We start from the raw sequence: 17,383 nt of genomic DNA on the forward strand, positions 1-17,383 counted from the left end.
TGTTATTTTCCTGCAGTGAGGAGCATGTAGCCTCAAGTTGCTCCAGGCGTCCGCAAACAGCTTCTGCATTCTCCTCGAGATCGGTTATACGTTTCCCCTGGCCTGAGACCACGGCCTGGATATTGTCTAGCTTAGTGTCCATGCTGGCGAACGATGACTTGAACTCAGCGGCTATGGCTGCTCTATGCTGCTCAAGCAAATCCGGAATGGAAGCCGTTGAGATAGCACTCAATGCTAACGCTGTTCGAGGACATATCAGACTCTGCCGAATCTCTTTTTGCATTTTTCTTTCCTTTAGTCATTTTTCCGAATCAGTGTTAGTGTTACCGGCAATACAAGCACAAAAAAAAATCGATGAAAATAGGGTTTAGTCAGTTAAGTCTGAAATAGTTAGTGGGAGCTAGAAAGCAGTCGCACTTACTCCATGCTCTGTAACCCGGAAGTTCCCCGGGGTTGGCTTTTAACTGAAAAATCACTTTGCTTTTGGCGCTCATGGATATTTTTGAAGGAGGTCCACTTCTAGGCAGATGTTCAGTCACTTTTAGAGCTCTCCATTTGTAAATGTATTGCCTCATGGTGAACCGGTCAAACTTTTTTTTAAATATTGTATAGCTGCCCCAAGACAAATGTGCAACATCATCTCTCTTCCTTAAGTCCTCTAAGATTTCCTTTCCTCTTGGCATGTCTGACCTGTATGGGTTCACTTTGGTGAGCCTAAACTGACCTGGTTTGATCTTTGTTTTATCTAGTGCCGCCCAATTTCTTCCCAAAAGATCTCATTATATTGGTCCATTTCATCACTCAATTTGGCCCACCTGATTGTGTTTAACTGCTCGATTTAAGCAATGCAGCTCAGGGTTCACTTACTTTTACACATACAAAAGTTGGAAAATAATTTGCTTTATTTGAGTCTTTTGACTAGAAAATTGATTTCCGGATTTTTTTTTAAACTGATAAACACACACCTGCTATTTAATATAACAAATGCTGGTATTGATCAAAATGTATTAATAATGGTGAAACTAAGTATTATTCCAAAAGGCTCAAGGGGTTCACATACTTTCACGCAGCACTGTATGAATAATGTTTTAAACTAAAGTTTAACTACTTCAAACTTGAAAATAATGCATACTATACAAGCAAGTCTGAAAAGAACAGGTGTTACCTCTGACAAGGTATTTCCTTAGGGCACGTGTGATCTGGGCCACAGTGTTGCTCTGAATGCTGCAGCCAAGTTGCTGGAGAAGGACACGGTTACCATAATGCAACAGTCCTCCCATGAAGATTGGGTAGAGCTCAAAAGGATGGTCTTTGCTGTGCTGCTGTGGCTGTGGACCATGTACTCCCAGGAGGCTTTGCTCCACCTGATCCAGGACATCCTCATTGTAGCTATCCTCACTGCGGAACATCTCAGCTGCCATGGTTTTGGCTATGCTGCCTTTGCTGCGACTGCTGATTTTCTCAAAGAGCTTTGGAAAAAGCTTGATGAGGTTAAACACAGCAAAGATTCGGAGGGGGATGAACTTAGAAAGGATGCTCACGAGGGCATTGACGTCCTCACTAGCTTGACCAATGGCCACAGACACCTGCTTGGTCAGTTTCTCCAGAGCAGATTTGTTCTCTCCTAGAACCACGTACAGAGCCGCCAGGTACTCCTGCATAGCAGGGACTGCAAATACATAGCGCCTCTCATCATTTTCACTGGGTTGTTCAGGAAAATATTTGTAACTTTCGACACAAGGAGCCAGGAAGAAGTCCAGCACGTCAGTCCGGAACATGGCCAGAATGCGTAGCTCCTCATCCGTCTTGGTCTTCCCTCCAATCCATTGCTCCAGCTCCTTTTCTGAGAATGACGTGCGTTTGTACGTCACACTGTCAAATGCAAGTTTACCAACTGTGCGGACGACATACAGCATCAGAGAACTCTGCTGCTCCTGAATCGGCACCTTGGTCCCTGTGCTTGTGCCCAGCACTTCACCCCCAAAGTTGAGCCTGAGGAAGCTGGTGTATATGCCGGTCAGTGTGCGGATGGGTGCATTGGCATCTGTGAAATGGAGGAAGTGTAAGGTGGCACATGTGAGCCAGCAGTATGAGGGGAGGAAGCAGGCTGCAGCCAGCTGGCTTTCTCTCTGGAGGTTGTAGTAAAGCTGCTCCAAAAGTACCTGAGCTTCTTGATTACGTGTAGTCTCTCCACTCTGCTGCAGAAGGCGGCTGGTGAAGTATGCCCGTTGGCGGTCTGGGTCATTGAAGCCACAAATCTGTGCATAGCGACTCACATACTTCTGAGGGATACGGTCCAGGGCAGACAGTCTGGTGGTAACCAAGATGCTGGCCTGAAAAACATACCGCAGGCAGCTACTGTAACAACCATGACAAATATTGAAATGAACACGCTTTAGAAATCAGAGATCAAACATTTTCTTGACATGTTTGGAAACTTGTTATGCCTCAGATACTGGAACACAGCATCTCTGAAGAACAAATTAAGTTTGGTCCCTAATTAAAAGCCAGGTAAAACTTATTGAGATGGGGGGAAATGGCTGGGTACTATAATGGCTCATATGGATGATGTTCTAAATTAAATTAGCCAATTTCTAATTCCACCAATACAAGAACAGTCATGTCATAGCCACAACTTGATAATGTTTTCACTTTTTAAAGAGCACCTATTATGCTTTTTTGTCTTTTCTGACCTATAAATGTTGGGTAAGACTTTACATTAAGTAGACACTCATCAGCATTAATTGATGCTTAACTATTCCCTAGTTCATCCTGAGTTAATGTAGGACTCATGTAAAACTCATGGAGGACTCAGCCATGAATGAATGGTTACTCCATCAGTAATTTGGTACCGACCAAATGTGTCCAAAACACTGAGCTCTAAAAAAAAAAACGTACAGAAAGCTAGCATCCAATACGAAGATTTGTTATCTTGTCTGTTTAAAAGCGTGAAGCTGAGGCTGTTTAGTCTCCAGTCAATATTAAATAATTGATGTTACTTTGGACAGGGCACAGCATTCCACTGGATATTCATATAGTTTATAGGATAGTTATACTACTCACAAAAGGGACCTGGTCCTCTAAAGCTAGAAAGGTAATAATAAGTCTGTGCTGCATTGCAACAATAATGTGGTGACTGTCCTTTCTTCATGCCATTTAAGCAACACTCCACAATTCAAACAACTGTCATAATGGTATTTTGCACTTTGGCATGACAAATATCAAATAATACACAGTCCCCGCCAATTCCTTTACTTTTGCTGTAGGCTGGAAACATTTAGCCTGATCCAACCAGACCATCGTACTTCATTTCATTTGTACAGAAGGTCTGGAACTGCCCTATTGGCAAACGTTCACTCACTTGGAGGCGGGTGTCTGTTGAAGTTTAAAACTATTGGATCTGCCCAGTGCCACTCTGGATCAGCCAACCAATCACATAACGTTTGGTTGTGACGTATGTCACGAGCCGGTTTCTGACGGTGCGTTCCAGTTGTACTGGGAACTCGGAAATTTCCAACTTCACTAAATATTGTAGTCTATGGATCTACCGGTACCTGGCAACAGTAACTTTAGACTGTAGACTTTATTGTCCCCAAGGGGAAATTCTTCTTCACTTCATTTTGCTATGAGACAAAACTGCACATTTCAGGGTGGCCTTTTATTGTGGACAGTCTAAGGCACACCTGTGCACTAATCATGATGTCAGATCAGCATCTTGATGTGGCACACCTGTGAGGTGGGATGGATTATCTCAGCAAAGCAGAAGTGCTCACTATCACACATGTAGACAGATTTGTGAACAATGTTTGAGAGAAATGGTAATATTGTGTATCTGGAATGAATTTTAGATCTTTAAGTCCATCTCATGAAAAATGGGAGCAAAAACAAAAGTGTTGCGTTTATATTTTTGTTGAGTGTATGAGCAATTGATAAGCACAACCTAACACTTTAATTAAAAATAGTGTGATAAGAATTAGGAAGAATCCTTATACAAAGGCCTATAGATAAAATTAAACAAAATAATTAATGAATTTCAAGGGTGAAGGTCGTGATTAAACCTTGGTTTGGGACACATTTTAATTGGGGGTGTGGGGGTGCCCCACAGAAATTTTTAAACATTCAACACTTCATTTCCTGCATTCTGGTGAATTTGTTTGCATCAAGTTTATGTAAAGTAATTGACAACATTTAGGTTCCCGGTGACAAAAATGGAATAAAATAAAATGCAGCAATATCATGCATTCTGTATTGCTTTCAAATATTTATTCTCCTGTATTGTGGAAATTGGTTTAGACTGTAAAAAAAAAAAAGGAGTGATTATTCATGTCTATCATTGAGAATGTAGTGGCTGGTGGTATTTTACTAGCCTGCAATCTTAAAATATTAAAACATAATAATGTGCAAAATGAGGTTTTAATCCTCATTTACTTCCTTTAAGCTACTAGTAGTGACTGAGTGTGCAGTGGACAGAGGGAGGAAGATAGCTTTTTGATTTGTGAGAGTGATCATCGCTGACTTTAGACTGACTCCCGCTGTCTGCTCCGTGAGGCTCGAGCCCATCAGCTGAGCCAACAGCTGTCCGACACGGAGATGAAAAACGAAACTGAAACTTAACTATCCTGCTTAGACTGACTTATGGTGGAGCAACCAAATATACATGAATGAATATTGTACTAAACTGTAACACAAGTAATGAGTTGTGGAATTTGAATCAGTAGCCTACAGCAGGCTAGTGCACATTCGTCACTCATGTTAAATAAAAGTTATTGTAGTTTTTCCGAAGCATTCACAAGTTCCTAACGTTATCATTAGTGGTGGGCCGTTATCGGCGTTAACGTGCTGCGTTAACGCCAGACTCTTATCGGCGATAAAAAAAATATCGCCGTTAATCTCTTATTCCACCTCCTGTTCGGCTCAGGGGAGATGGTTCCCTCCAGGGCCGATGGCTGTTCGCCAACGGGGTGAACCCCCTTCCGTGTGTTCTCTGGTCGGGTAATAATACCCGGGGGCCGTTGTTGACACTTGAGGAGCCTTTATTGCAGGAGCGAAGCTTCTCTCACACACCCGCCGCTCTCTCTCTCCATCACTTGCCCACGACACACACCACCTGGCTGCAGGATCGCTAATGTAACACTCAGCGCCAAACCCCCTTCACAAATCTGTCTATTCAATGTTTACTTATGAATGTATCCATGTACGTAACTCTGACATGTACATAACTTAATTTATTGTTAATAATATGGTCTGTTTATAAATTCGGCATATGATTAAAGCATCTAAACGCACGTAATCATGTTAAACGTTTACTGTTTTTAAGTTATTAATGCCACTCGCTCCCGCAGATACACAGCAGAGGGAGGTCTTATATTCAGCCATTGCTAAAGGGAGTGTTGTATTATGGAACGGCCGCTGTGGTACGAAATTCCAGTCTCAACAATGTTTCCTACACGCAATTATAACTCTAGCGTCTACAGCCCGTTGTTTTCATGTAGTGTAACTTGTGTAATGTATTACATTATTCAGCTGTTGCCGTGATGTCGGCTAACGCTGATGCTAATGATAACTAGCTCTCCGTCGCACAATAGACTGTAGGTTGGTGTTGCAGCCAGCTGTTAGGTGAAGCGCTGTCCCACAGGTAAAAGCCATGGCCTGTCCAATATTCACTCTAGTCCAGCTTCTTGAAAAGTTTATAAGGACTTTATTATTTATGTAAAAATAATATTTAATGTTTCACTTGAAGCACAAAATTAATGGCTTTATTTTCTGTTATAGCCTATACCCAACAAATTTGTTTTTTCGTTTTTTTAAGCACAAAAAACAGTTCAATGTTGTGATTTTTAGCCTTATATCTGATTAAATTGTTAGAATATTATTTGTTCGCAATAATTAGACACTCGTTCTGATGACGAAATGAAAGCCACCTGGCTTGAGAAACACGTTCTCAAAGACTTACTTTGAGTCATTATTTAGGGAGCACACACATATTATGAATGAATTCAAATGAGCCATTTTAATCTAGATTAATTCCAAAATTCAATGAGATTAATCTAGTTTAAAAAAATAATCTATGCCCACCTCTAGTTATTATTAACCTCTAGGCATTGTCACCACACGGCAGCATAATACCTTTATAGGAAAACCACAACTCCATTAGCCCTGCTCTTTTCTAATTATTGTCATTTCTTCATAGATAAACAGTTGATCAGTAATATCTGGAGCAGAGGTGGAAAGATTACAAAAATATTCTACTCAAGTAAAAGTATGATTAATTGGATGAAATTTTACTTAAGTAAAAGTAAAAGTACTGGTCTAAAAATCTACTGAAGTAAAAGTGAAAAAGTAGCTGATTTAAAATGTACTTAAAGTACAAGTTAATAGTTACTTTTTAACAGCGGGAGGGGGCAGGGGTCTCTTCAGTGTAGGGCATTATATATATATATAGACAAACTAGTTTAGTTAAAATAATGCAACACTTTTACAAATTAAAGTGCACAAATTAAACAAATCATGTCACCACACATGTATGGATGTATAGGGGAGAACGGGGTAAGTAGGCACACTTTTTACTCTAGTGAGAATTGCTCATCACCTAAACATCTTTCAATAGTCATTCCTACATTAAATTGAAGCTTAAGGTATTGGCTTGAAATGTGTACCCCTCACTTTTTCTATCTTATTGTAATAAAGAAGAAATTTATCGTCAAAGACACCCTTACACATTGTGACAACCAACCCCATGGGGTTGTATGTCACAATGTTATCTTAATGGGAATAATCTTAAAAAGAAGACGAGAAAGCAGAACTAAATTTGAACGTGTAATTGCATTGTCAAGTTGACAAATAGGCCTACATAACTTACTGTAGCCTTGGCAGCTGGTCTAGTTTGGGATGCACTGGGTTGTTTTGATTTTGTTTCCCTTTTTTCTTTTGCATGATAGCTGCCTTTTCCTGCTCTATTCTCTCCTTCTCTGGGGTGTCAGTGAGGACACAGCTAGACAATTTATTTCGTTATTGTGTTCCTTTTCTGGCTGCAGCCTTTGGATAACATGTGACAACCAACCCCCCAAAAAATTTGACGACCAACCCCAACTTGAATTTCTTGCTAGCATCAAGGCCAACAACCATCTGACAACTAATTAGCTTGCTAACCACAATCTAAACTATAGTTTACCCTTCACACTTTTTATGGGTAACAAGTGTTTTGTTATAAACCCATTGTATAAAAGCCTAGAAGAAAAATACTGAGGAGCTAAATATTTTCAATTTGACATGAAAAACACAAACAGTCCTCTCACCTCAAATTCAGCAGTCTAACTCTAAGGAAGACTATGTAGGTGACCTCTGACCCCAATTGTGGATATTTACATAACAAATTTTCACAGACAGCACCTTCTGGTTCCGAGATATAACGATTGTGACAACCAACCCGTGTGACAATTTACCCCGTTCTCCCCTACTGTGTCATTATACTTTAGATAAGCAAATATGGAGCAAATAGTCTGTTAATGTGGGCATTTAACCGGTCTACAGACCTAAACAGACTGCAGCTGCAGTTCTAATAATGTAATTGTGTACAATTGATCTAAACCATGGAAATTGCAAGGTTAAGCTGCTCGATTTTGACAAAAATCATAATCATGATTGACATTGTGTAATCACAATTATTATAGACAATTATTCATTGATTTAAGAACTGCAACATGCACTTATTTAACATTTGAAACCATGACTTTAAACATAGCCTATCCTAATTGAACTGAAAACAAGGAAAATGCAAATAGCCTAAGTAAAACATATTTTTAATAATTAAATAAAATAAGTGTCAAAATCAAAATAAACCTTTGCAAATGTTGTTGATAGGGCACGTCTTTTGCTAGCAGGAATGTGAGGGCATATTTTAGGCTATTTATATCTCATGGAGCTGACTGGATAAGCAAGTTGCATTGTAGCCTACAGTGTTCTTAATTGATGACTGTTGTGGTGGCAAGAGTCCAGGAGCTTTAAACTTCCTGTGTTTTTTATTCCTTTATTGCTTGGTCATAGACCACTAGGATTCAACTTAAAGTGAGTAAACTAATTGGTCGTGATGTTTTGAGGTGCAGCTGGGTCGGATATGCCTTTTTTCTCTCTCTCTCTCTCTCACGGTCGCGTATGTCATCTGACTCGCGCGTCCGCGCGTAACATATCTTGCACATTATTTTAGTAGATTTACATTTCTTCTCGACCAAAGGCTGACCTTCTGTCGTCTTCTGGAAGTTTTTCAAAGCTCCCGGCAACACGCACCGTCACCATCCTATTCTGCACTGTTAAGCTGAAAGCTAAACTATCAGGTGAGGGAGGGGCCGATCGCACGGCTGGATGAAAGGTTTGCTGCATTTAAAAGACTTCACGTCTTCACGTGCGGTACAATGATAGTTTAACTAGGATTATTTTGTTTTAATGATAGAGGGAAGCAATGTTTGTTGTTATCATTTAGTCGCAATGTGTTCTCTTCTCTTGTCGATCATTCACTGTGTTAGTTTCCGGTATTGTGCCGTAAAAATAAAAGCCCCCCGCGATATTTCTTTTCTTTTCTCTCCTTTACTTTTTTTTTTTTTACTCAGTAACGCAGGTGATATAAAATGTAGCGAAGTACAATACTTCACAATAAACATACTCAAAGTAAAAGTAAAAGTATAGGTTTTAAAAATCACTTAAAAAATTACAAGTACACGAAAAAACTACTCAATTACAGGAATGCGAGTAAATGTAATTCGCTACTTTACACCCCTGACCTGGAGAGTGTAGTCTCTCCTGTGCCGCTTGGTTCGTTCGTCTGGAGTTTGGATCCGTCTCTCTGGCGCCTTCCTTGTTTTCAAAATCAGTGTCGTTGGGAGTCTCGGGAGTGCGGCGGGGGGCGATCGGGGTGGGGCAATATTACCTTGCTGCATTCACTTGCAGTCGGACATTTGAAACTCGCGCTCGTAAATGTCCCTTAACAGCCAGAAATAAATGTTTAATTTGGCGCTGCCAAATGGGGTGGCAGCTGGGATGGCAAGGCTTTTTTTTAGGGTGGCAGTTGCCACCCCAGTAGATCCGCCCCTGTCTATAGGGTTTAAGTCTGAAACTTTTCCCTTCTTGCCCCTGATGAACTCCTTTGTTGTTTTTGCAGTGTGTTTTGGGTCATTATCTTGCTGCATGATGGAGGATCTTCCAATCAGTTTGGTTGAATCTTTCTTTAATTAGGCAGACAAAATGTTTCTGTAGACTTCCGAGTTAATTTTGCTGCTGCCATCATGTGTTACTGTGTTGTTGTCAAGATGAACCTTTACCAAAGTGATGGAAAGGCTAACGTTTGAAGAAAGAAAGGATCTGCTCATAATCCCAAACACACAAGCTCATCTGTGAAACACGGTGGAGGCAATGTCATGGCTTGGGCTTGCGTCGCTCATTAATCTTCATTGATGATGTAACACATGATGGAAACAGCGATATTAACTCAGAAGTCTACAGAAACATTTTGTCTGCCAATTTAAAGAAAGATGCAACCAAACTGATTGGAAGATCCTCCACCATGCAGCAACATAATAACCCAAAACACACTGACAAAACAACAAAGGAGTTCATCAAGGGCAATAAGTGAAAGGTTTAAGACTGGCCAAATCAATCTCCGGACTTAAACCCTATAGAGCATGCATTTTACCTGCTAAAGAGGAGACTGAAGAGAGTAATCCCCAACTATAAGGGAACGTCCCACCTTTAAGAGCCAAGTAAAGGTATGGCTAAGAACTAACCAAAGGTGCAACCACCTCTAAATGTATGCTGTACCTTATTAGTTGTGTATTAATTGTGTATTTGTTTAACCTACCAATCCTACTAATGAATTATCCTGTTTTACTTTTCTTTTCTTTCTGTTTCTCCGTATTTGTATATAGCAAATGTTTCTATTGTATATCTTTGTAATTTTCATTGTAACATCAACCTGCCTAATGGACTACAGATGGAAATTAGCCCCGGGCTCCAATCTGGCATTTTTACGTGTACTGCTGTACATGTTCATTAATGTGCATTGTCCTGAAGTGTTGGGTTTTGTCAGTGATAACGATGAGTCTGCATACAGGATGGAGGTGGAGCAGCTTACAACGTGGTGCAGGTCCCACAACCTCAAACTCAACGTGGAGAAAACAAAAGAAATGGTGACTTCAGGAGGGCTGGCAAACAACACCATACAACGCTGAGCGTGGCTGGGGTGGCTGTGGAGAGGGTCAGCAGCGTTAAGTTCACCTGGCCGACGACCTGACTTCCAACACCAACACCACAGCAGTCATCAAAAAAGCCCAGCAGCGGCTCCACTCCCTCCGGAGACTCAGGAAAGCTGGTCTCCCCCCTCCTCATCTCACCACCTTCTACAGGGGCACCATAGAGAGCATCCTGACCAACAGCTTCACTTCCTGGTTCGGAAGCAGCAAGGCCCATGAACAGCTACAGCTCAACAGGATAGTGAAGACGGCCAGCAGGATCATTGGTGTCCCTCTCCCTTTGCTGATGGTGCAAAGGGAGACCAGCAACGCTGCACTCGCAGAGCCACCGCCATCATAAAGGACATTCACCACCCCTCCCACAGCCTGTTCTCCCTCCTGAATGGACTGTGCCCCCTCCCCCCCACACACATACATACATACACTCCCCCACCACCATTAACTTGGGTACAGACTGACAGCCAGGAAACTGTCAAGGACACTCCTGAACATTCAGCACTTTATTCAGACTGATGTCTGTTTTTATTGATATATCTGTTGTTTGCTTGTTGTTTTATATGAGAGTCTGATCATTTTTTATTATTTATTTGTACTGCTTTTTTAACACTGTATGCACTAGTGAGAAACGGCATTTTGTTTCATTTTCTGTATGGAAGTACAGTCTGTTGAAATGACAATAAAATGCATCTTGAATCTTGAAACAAATAAATAAATAAATACCTTGAAATTAAAGCTGAAATGTTGATCTCTTGTTTCATATTCATCTTTTGGTGTCAAACCCAAATGTTTCCAGTCTACAGCAAAAATAAAAGGAATTGGCCTCAGTGTTCCAATACTTTTGGAGGGGACTGTATGATGCTTAATCAGATATCAATGAAAGAAAAAAAGAAATTAATAACATTGCACTGATGGTGGACTTTCCTTTACCTCAGGTAGAAGATACTTCCTCAGCAAGTTCACCACCACTACACCTGGAGGTAGACCCTCATTCGGATCACTGCAAAGCTCTGTGGCACCAATCCGAAAGTCCAGTTTCATCTTCTCCATACCATTGAAGAGGAAAAGCACATCCTTGGCCTGGTCCCCCTCCCCACTCAGCATGGGGTGTTTTCTCAGGTGGAGGTACTTCCTGCTCACAAGGTCCCTTAAGGAGGATACCCTTTGTGGGAGGGGCCGGTACACTCTGTTACTGACAGTGGTGTGATGCAGCAGTCATTGTATAACTCACCATACATACAGTGTCGTGCGAAAGTTTGTGAACCCCTTGAGCCTTATGGAATTTTATTTATTTTAACCATTATTAATACATTTTTTTCAATACCAGTATTTTTTATATGAAATAACAGATGTTTGTTTATCAATTCAACATTTTTCTTTTCCAGAAATCAATTGTTAAAATAGATAAAACAAATTATTTGACAAATGTTGTATGTGCAAAAGTTTGTGAACCCTAAGCTGCATTGCTTAAATCGAGCAAGGTATACACAATCAGGTGGGCCAAACTGATTGATGAAATAGACCAATGTAGTGAGAGATCTTTAGGGAAGAAATTGGGCGCCACTAGATAAAACAAAGATAAAACCAGGTCAGTTTAGGCTCACCAAACTGAACCCATACAGGTCAGACATGCTCAAAGGGGAAACCATCTCAGAGGATCTCAGGAATAGAGTTTTGATGTTGCACATTTGTCTGGGGACAGCTATACATTCGTATAAAAAAGTTTGAGCTCCATCGGCCCACCGTGAGGCAAATCATCTACAAATGGAGAGCTTTAAGAGTGACTTAACATCTGCCTAGAAGTGGACTTCCTTCAAAAATATCTTCAAGCACCACAAGAAAAGGGATTTTTCAGGTAAAAGCCAACCTACACATTACATCTGGAGATTTGCAGACCATTTGCCATCACCATTCTTCACTTGGGAGAAGGTTCTGTTGGTGGTAGGCAGAGTTGCGTTTTTGCCCAAACATGGCAGTTTTGGTTATGACCAAACAGATAATTTTTGGACTAATCTGTCCACAGAATAAGACTTCAGGTATCTCCAGGTGCTCTCTGGCAAAGCTGTGAGAAGCAGTTTTGTTCTTTTTTGAGAGCAGAGGCATCTTCAGCAACCCTCCCATGTTGACTGAGTTTTCTTCTTATTGTGGAACCATGCACATCTGTCCCAGATGTTGCAAGAGAGGTCTGCAAATCACTAGATGTAATGTGTGGGTTGGCTTTTAACTAAAAAAATACTTTTCTTGTGGCGCTTGAAGATATTTTTGAAGGAAGTCCACTTCTAGGCAGATGTTCAGTCACTCTTAAAGCTCTCCATTTGTAGATGATTTGCCTCACGGTGGACCGATGGAGCTCAAACTTTTTTTGAATTAATTTATAGCTGTCCCTAGACAAATGTGCAGCATCACAACTCTATTCCTGAGATCTTCTGAGATTTTTTTCCCTTTTAGCATGTCTGACCTGTATGGGTTCAGTTTGGTGGGCCTAAACTGTATAAAAATACTGGTATTGAAAAAAATGAATTAATAATGGTTAACATAAATAAAATTCCAAAAGGCTCAAGGGGTTCACAAACTTTCGCACGATACTGTATATTCAGTGAATGGAATTGGAAGTGTACAGTATTTGATCTTTACACTGAACATGTTCTGAGTACTATGCATCTCACACCTGAATCAAACAGAAAGTGTAGAGGTGAAGGACATTTCTCGATTATAAGATGCATCATTAGTTTGCGGACCTGAAAGATTCTGCATCAATCTAGAGACACGGCATATTCATTACAACACAATACAATAATTAACGTAACATTAATTATTTGGTGTCTGCTGAAAGGACAATAAAGTTACGTTAAGACCAGAAGCAGCATTTTAACTTCAGACATACATTTTTCATTTATACAGGGTTTCAGATACTCAATTAAACAATAAAAAAAAAAAAAATTGGCATCTATTTGTGTATTTAGATATTTTAAAATTCGAAGGATATATATTTTGCAACATTTTCTGATGTACAGTTTCTCTTGTAATTCGTTATTTACACAAAATGTGTGAGGCAAAAGCCAATAATTTTCCATTAAAAGTTCCAAAATAATTACTACTACTTTAGATATGAAAAATTTATCTTATGTTTTTGTTTTTACATTTAGGATTTAGAAATTCTCATAACTCAATATACTACCATTGCTGTCATAAAGATCTTCCAAGAATATTGTTTCTTTTACCACAGTTACGGTTTTATGTGGGTAAAATGCTGTACATCACATAGTTTCCATGCCATGCTGGTAAAAATTTGCCAATGCTAACATTTTAAGATAAGATAAATTTGAGCCCTCACACTTTTTTAAATATATTGTGAGGAATAAAAAACAAATAAAAGGGTTTCTATATATTTTTTACTTGTGTGACCGGGTTTGACAGCCTGACAGAACGGCATACCATGAAATGAGTGGCATAAACCACTTGGGTCAGGACCAAGCCCCAACCTCAGCGATTTTTACCAGCATCCAATAAGGAAGTGACCACAACTGTAGTAACAAGGAAGTGCCACTGAGGGGTGGTGCCAAGACCGAGCATTTTTTCTTTGACTCACTTGTTAGACGGCCTATTTAGACTTTCAGACTTTAGACTTAATTGTCCCCAAGGGGAAATTCTTCTACACGTCACAGGTACATTTATGGGCCGCACGCCGACAGACAATAGACAGAAACAAATAACATGCATACAGAATATATAAACAGAGTGGGACTGGGGTGTTTTATCTTGGCCTTTTGTTGAGGGCTGCTATGGCTGCAGGTACCAGGCTTTTGCCATAGCGAGCCCTCCTGCACAACAGGGACCTGTACCTGCGTTCTGAGGGCATAATGGTGAAGTGGCAGTTGAGTGGGTGTGAGTTGTCCTGTGCTATTGTGCATGCAATGCGTGAGATGGCCTTGAGATTCAGCTCTGACAGTGTGGGTGTGGGGAGACCAATTATTTTGGCAGCTATATTTGTGACACGTGTGAGTTTGACCCGGTTTTTGAAAGTGAACATGTTAAAGAAGCAGATGGAACAGTAGACCAGGATGGGTTGGACAATACTTTGATACAACAGAAGGAGGAGATGGGGGGGCAACATAGAGTCCTTTGAGTTTACGGATGGCATACAGTTTGGTGGCTCCTTTTTTGAATGTCTGTTGTTTGCTGGTCGAAAGTGAGTTTATTGTCCAGTGTGAGTCCAAGGTTTTTTTTCCAATTTACAGTCATATCTCCATGACAACACTGAGGCGGGTGAATTTTTTTGGACCACGCTAGTTTTTATTTTATCGGAGGTTAAAATGTATTGGCGCGATCTCTTGAGTGACAGCTCTCCGCCCGTTGTCCCTCACTTTGCCTCAGAGGTATACAGAGCCGGCCCGAGGCATAAGGCCCCCTCAAAAAAAAAATATATATATATATATATATATATATATATTTTTTTTTTGTAGTTTGTGTGTTTGATATTAACATCATATTATGCAAATGTGAGTTAACATACAAAAACAGGAATACAATGTTTTGGTCTAGATAATTAATAGCCTAAAAATCTGAGGTAATCCGAAATTATCTGATCATGTCACGTTCCCATTCATGCACAGTGTGTATTGAGTTTATTTAAAAATAATGTATAGTCTATAGCCTATTTCAGCCTCGTCTGTGGAAAAAAAGATAGCTGGACAAGAGTTCTTCTGCTTCGTTCCTCTCACTGCATTTAAATGCATTCATTATATTACAGAGAAATATGTCCCGTAAAAGAAAAAGAGCTCCAAGCCCAACCCAGAGGACCCTCCATAATATTTTATTTTATATTAACATTTTTATAGAAAATCCATGTGTCCTTCTTCAATAGCTTCTAATTCATCTGACCCAGTGTCTCCAAATTATTTGTTCACACTAAATTTCTCAGATTTAGCCTCTTAATTTTCCTCTCAAAGTAGTGTTTAGTGCTCTGCACAGACACCCCAGACGGTCAGCAGGGAATACGTCGAAATGCATGTAAGTCATTATTTGATAGTATTTTTTAGTATGGTTAAGCATGACTATGAATCATCATAACAACGTTTATAGGTCATAAAAGTCAAAAAGCATCATTGGTCCTCTTTAATCAATGTGCCTTTTTGTGTCATATCAATAAATAATTGTGAGATATTTTTTGCTTTTTTTTTACTGTCTAATTGATAATTTCCTACATTCAAACGACATCACTGCAGCACACATATTCTGATAGTCCAGGTTGTGACCCAAATAAATGATAGCTTGACAGCTATGCATTATAGGGGTGATGAATGCAATCTTAATAAGAGAATAAATCCAGGCGAACCAAAACATCTCAAAAATGGCTTTGGGCTCAGAGGTTAAAAGGCTGGTACAAGCTCTTAAGGGATGCACTGTGCACAATGTATATATACATAGTTAAATAATATATATTACATTTGCAAATGAGTCTAAAAGGCTGGGTGAAAAAGAAAGGCAGACGGGGACAATGGACAATGGATTTGAATGCATAATGCTAGGTGATATTATTTGAACATTACAAATACATGTATATAAGGTAATTTGAAGGAAACAAATAAGATTTCTAGCATTTCTTACTCGTTGTTTAAATGCTCAAGTTTATTACAGAAAATACAGGTAGACCAAGTAAGGGAAGAAAGAGAAGTGACAGAGAAGCATGGAGAACAAGAGAGAGAGGGTGCAGTGGTAGATCCTGAGAGGTGTTTTGCCCATGATTGCAGGAGATTTCATTTTTGAACAATGTGTCTTATGTAAAAAACAGTGTGTAGTGTTTTGAAAGAAGTGTGTTGGAGAATTTCAAACACAGTGCAAAGCACTTATTGTGTTTGTAGGGTTGGTGCTTTTGTTTAGGGCATGGTTACAAAAGTAAGAGGTTTTTTGTTTAAATATTAATTTCTATACAAAAATGTCAAAATATGTAAATGAAGACACAAAAGGCAAAGTTACAACACCAATAATCCTATCTACAGTAATACACAGGACTGTGTGAATAGGATTTAAGTGCATATTCTCCTCTCAAAATGCACCAGATTCATGGATTCCAATGTACAGGGTACAAAAAAAAACGGCCGGGGGGGCATGCCCCCGGATCGCCCTAGAGCAGGGGTATTCAACTAAAATTCAAATAGGTCCAGTTAGAGAAAATGTCCTCAAGCAAAGGTCCGGAACATCATAATGTCTAACTTGCGTTATGATTCAGTGTGATATATAGTGAAGTAGCCTAGTAGTTGTATCAACGTCTGCATGTAATTAACAACTGACTGTCAGATCAATATAGAAAGAACAATTCAAAAACATTTCAACAATATTTATTCTCACTTTTAAATAATTATAGATATAATGCTGAAGATATATGTATTATTTAAGTGACTCAACTGAAACTAATCTCTTCATAGAGAAGGGCTGCATTTAAAAATAAAATGGTGAAAATAAATATAATAATAATCTTAAAATAAAGATAAAATATATAATTCATTTTTGAAAAATTAAATAATTTTGAGAAATATTTTCAATGTATAATTTCTAAACTTCACTATACCTACTATGTTTGTTTAACATAGTAATCTCCCACTTTGTCTAATACTGGATTTTTATTTTGCAATTTTGAAAAGCTCTGAAAAAGTGACATGTCAGAAACTAAACCCCTGTAGGGGGGTCTGGGGGTTTCCCCCCCAGTAATTTTTTTTTGTGTTTTTAGAATGTAATCGGAGCATTCTGGTGCATTCTGGGGAAAATAATAAAAGAAAAGGTCAACATTTAATATAGTTAAGATGAATAGAAAAATTAACAAAACAACATAACTTGCTAGCAGCCAGATAACTGGACTGAGGGACGGATGACCACTAGCTTTCGCTAATGTTAGTGGGGGCTACTGCCAAATATCTTTCTAAAAAATTAACCTGTATTTATAAATTCTGCCATTACTAAGAATATGTAAAACTTAAAATGTAGATAATTGAAACTAGGCCTACATACAAAAAAAATTTAAAAATAATGTTTTTCCTGTTGCTGTTGTGGGCAGTAGATGCAGTGCTGCTGGCGATTGGTGATTATGTCAATCTTATGTCTGTGTCATTCACACATAGGTCTACATCAGGGTAATAGAGAGTCCACATGAT

The 17,383-nt window shown here is 39.4% G+C and overlaps 1 protein-coding gene across 2 annotated transcripts in view; it reads right to left on the reverse strand.

Moving 5' to 3' along the window:
• The window catches only part of nlrx1 (NLR family member X1), a 162,110-nt gene that overhangs the window by 76,848 nt on the left and 67,879 nt on the right, over positions 1–17,383 (reverse strand). For both annotated transcript variants that reach the window (XM_080025146.1, XM_080025147.1), the window contains 2 exons: positions 11,166–11,397; positions 1,166–2,333 (listed from right to left, as the gene is read on the reverse strand). In XM_080025146.1, coding sequence (XP_079881272.1) covers positions 1,166–2,333; positions 11,166–11,397 — 1,400 coding nt within the window. The remainder of the gene's footprint in view (positions 1–1,165; positions 2,334–11,165; positions 11,398–17,383) is intronic.

The sequence above is a fragment of the Ammodytes marinus genome, assembly GCF_949987685.1.
Source record: "Ammodytes marinus genome assembly, chromosome: 3".
NCBI classification, from domain to species: Eukaryota; Metazoa; Chordata; class Actinopteri; order Uranoscopiformes; family Ammodytidae; genus Ammodytes; species Ammodytes marinus.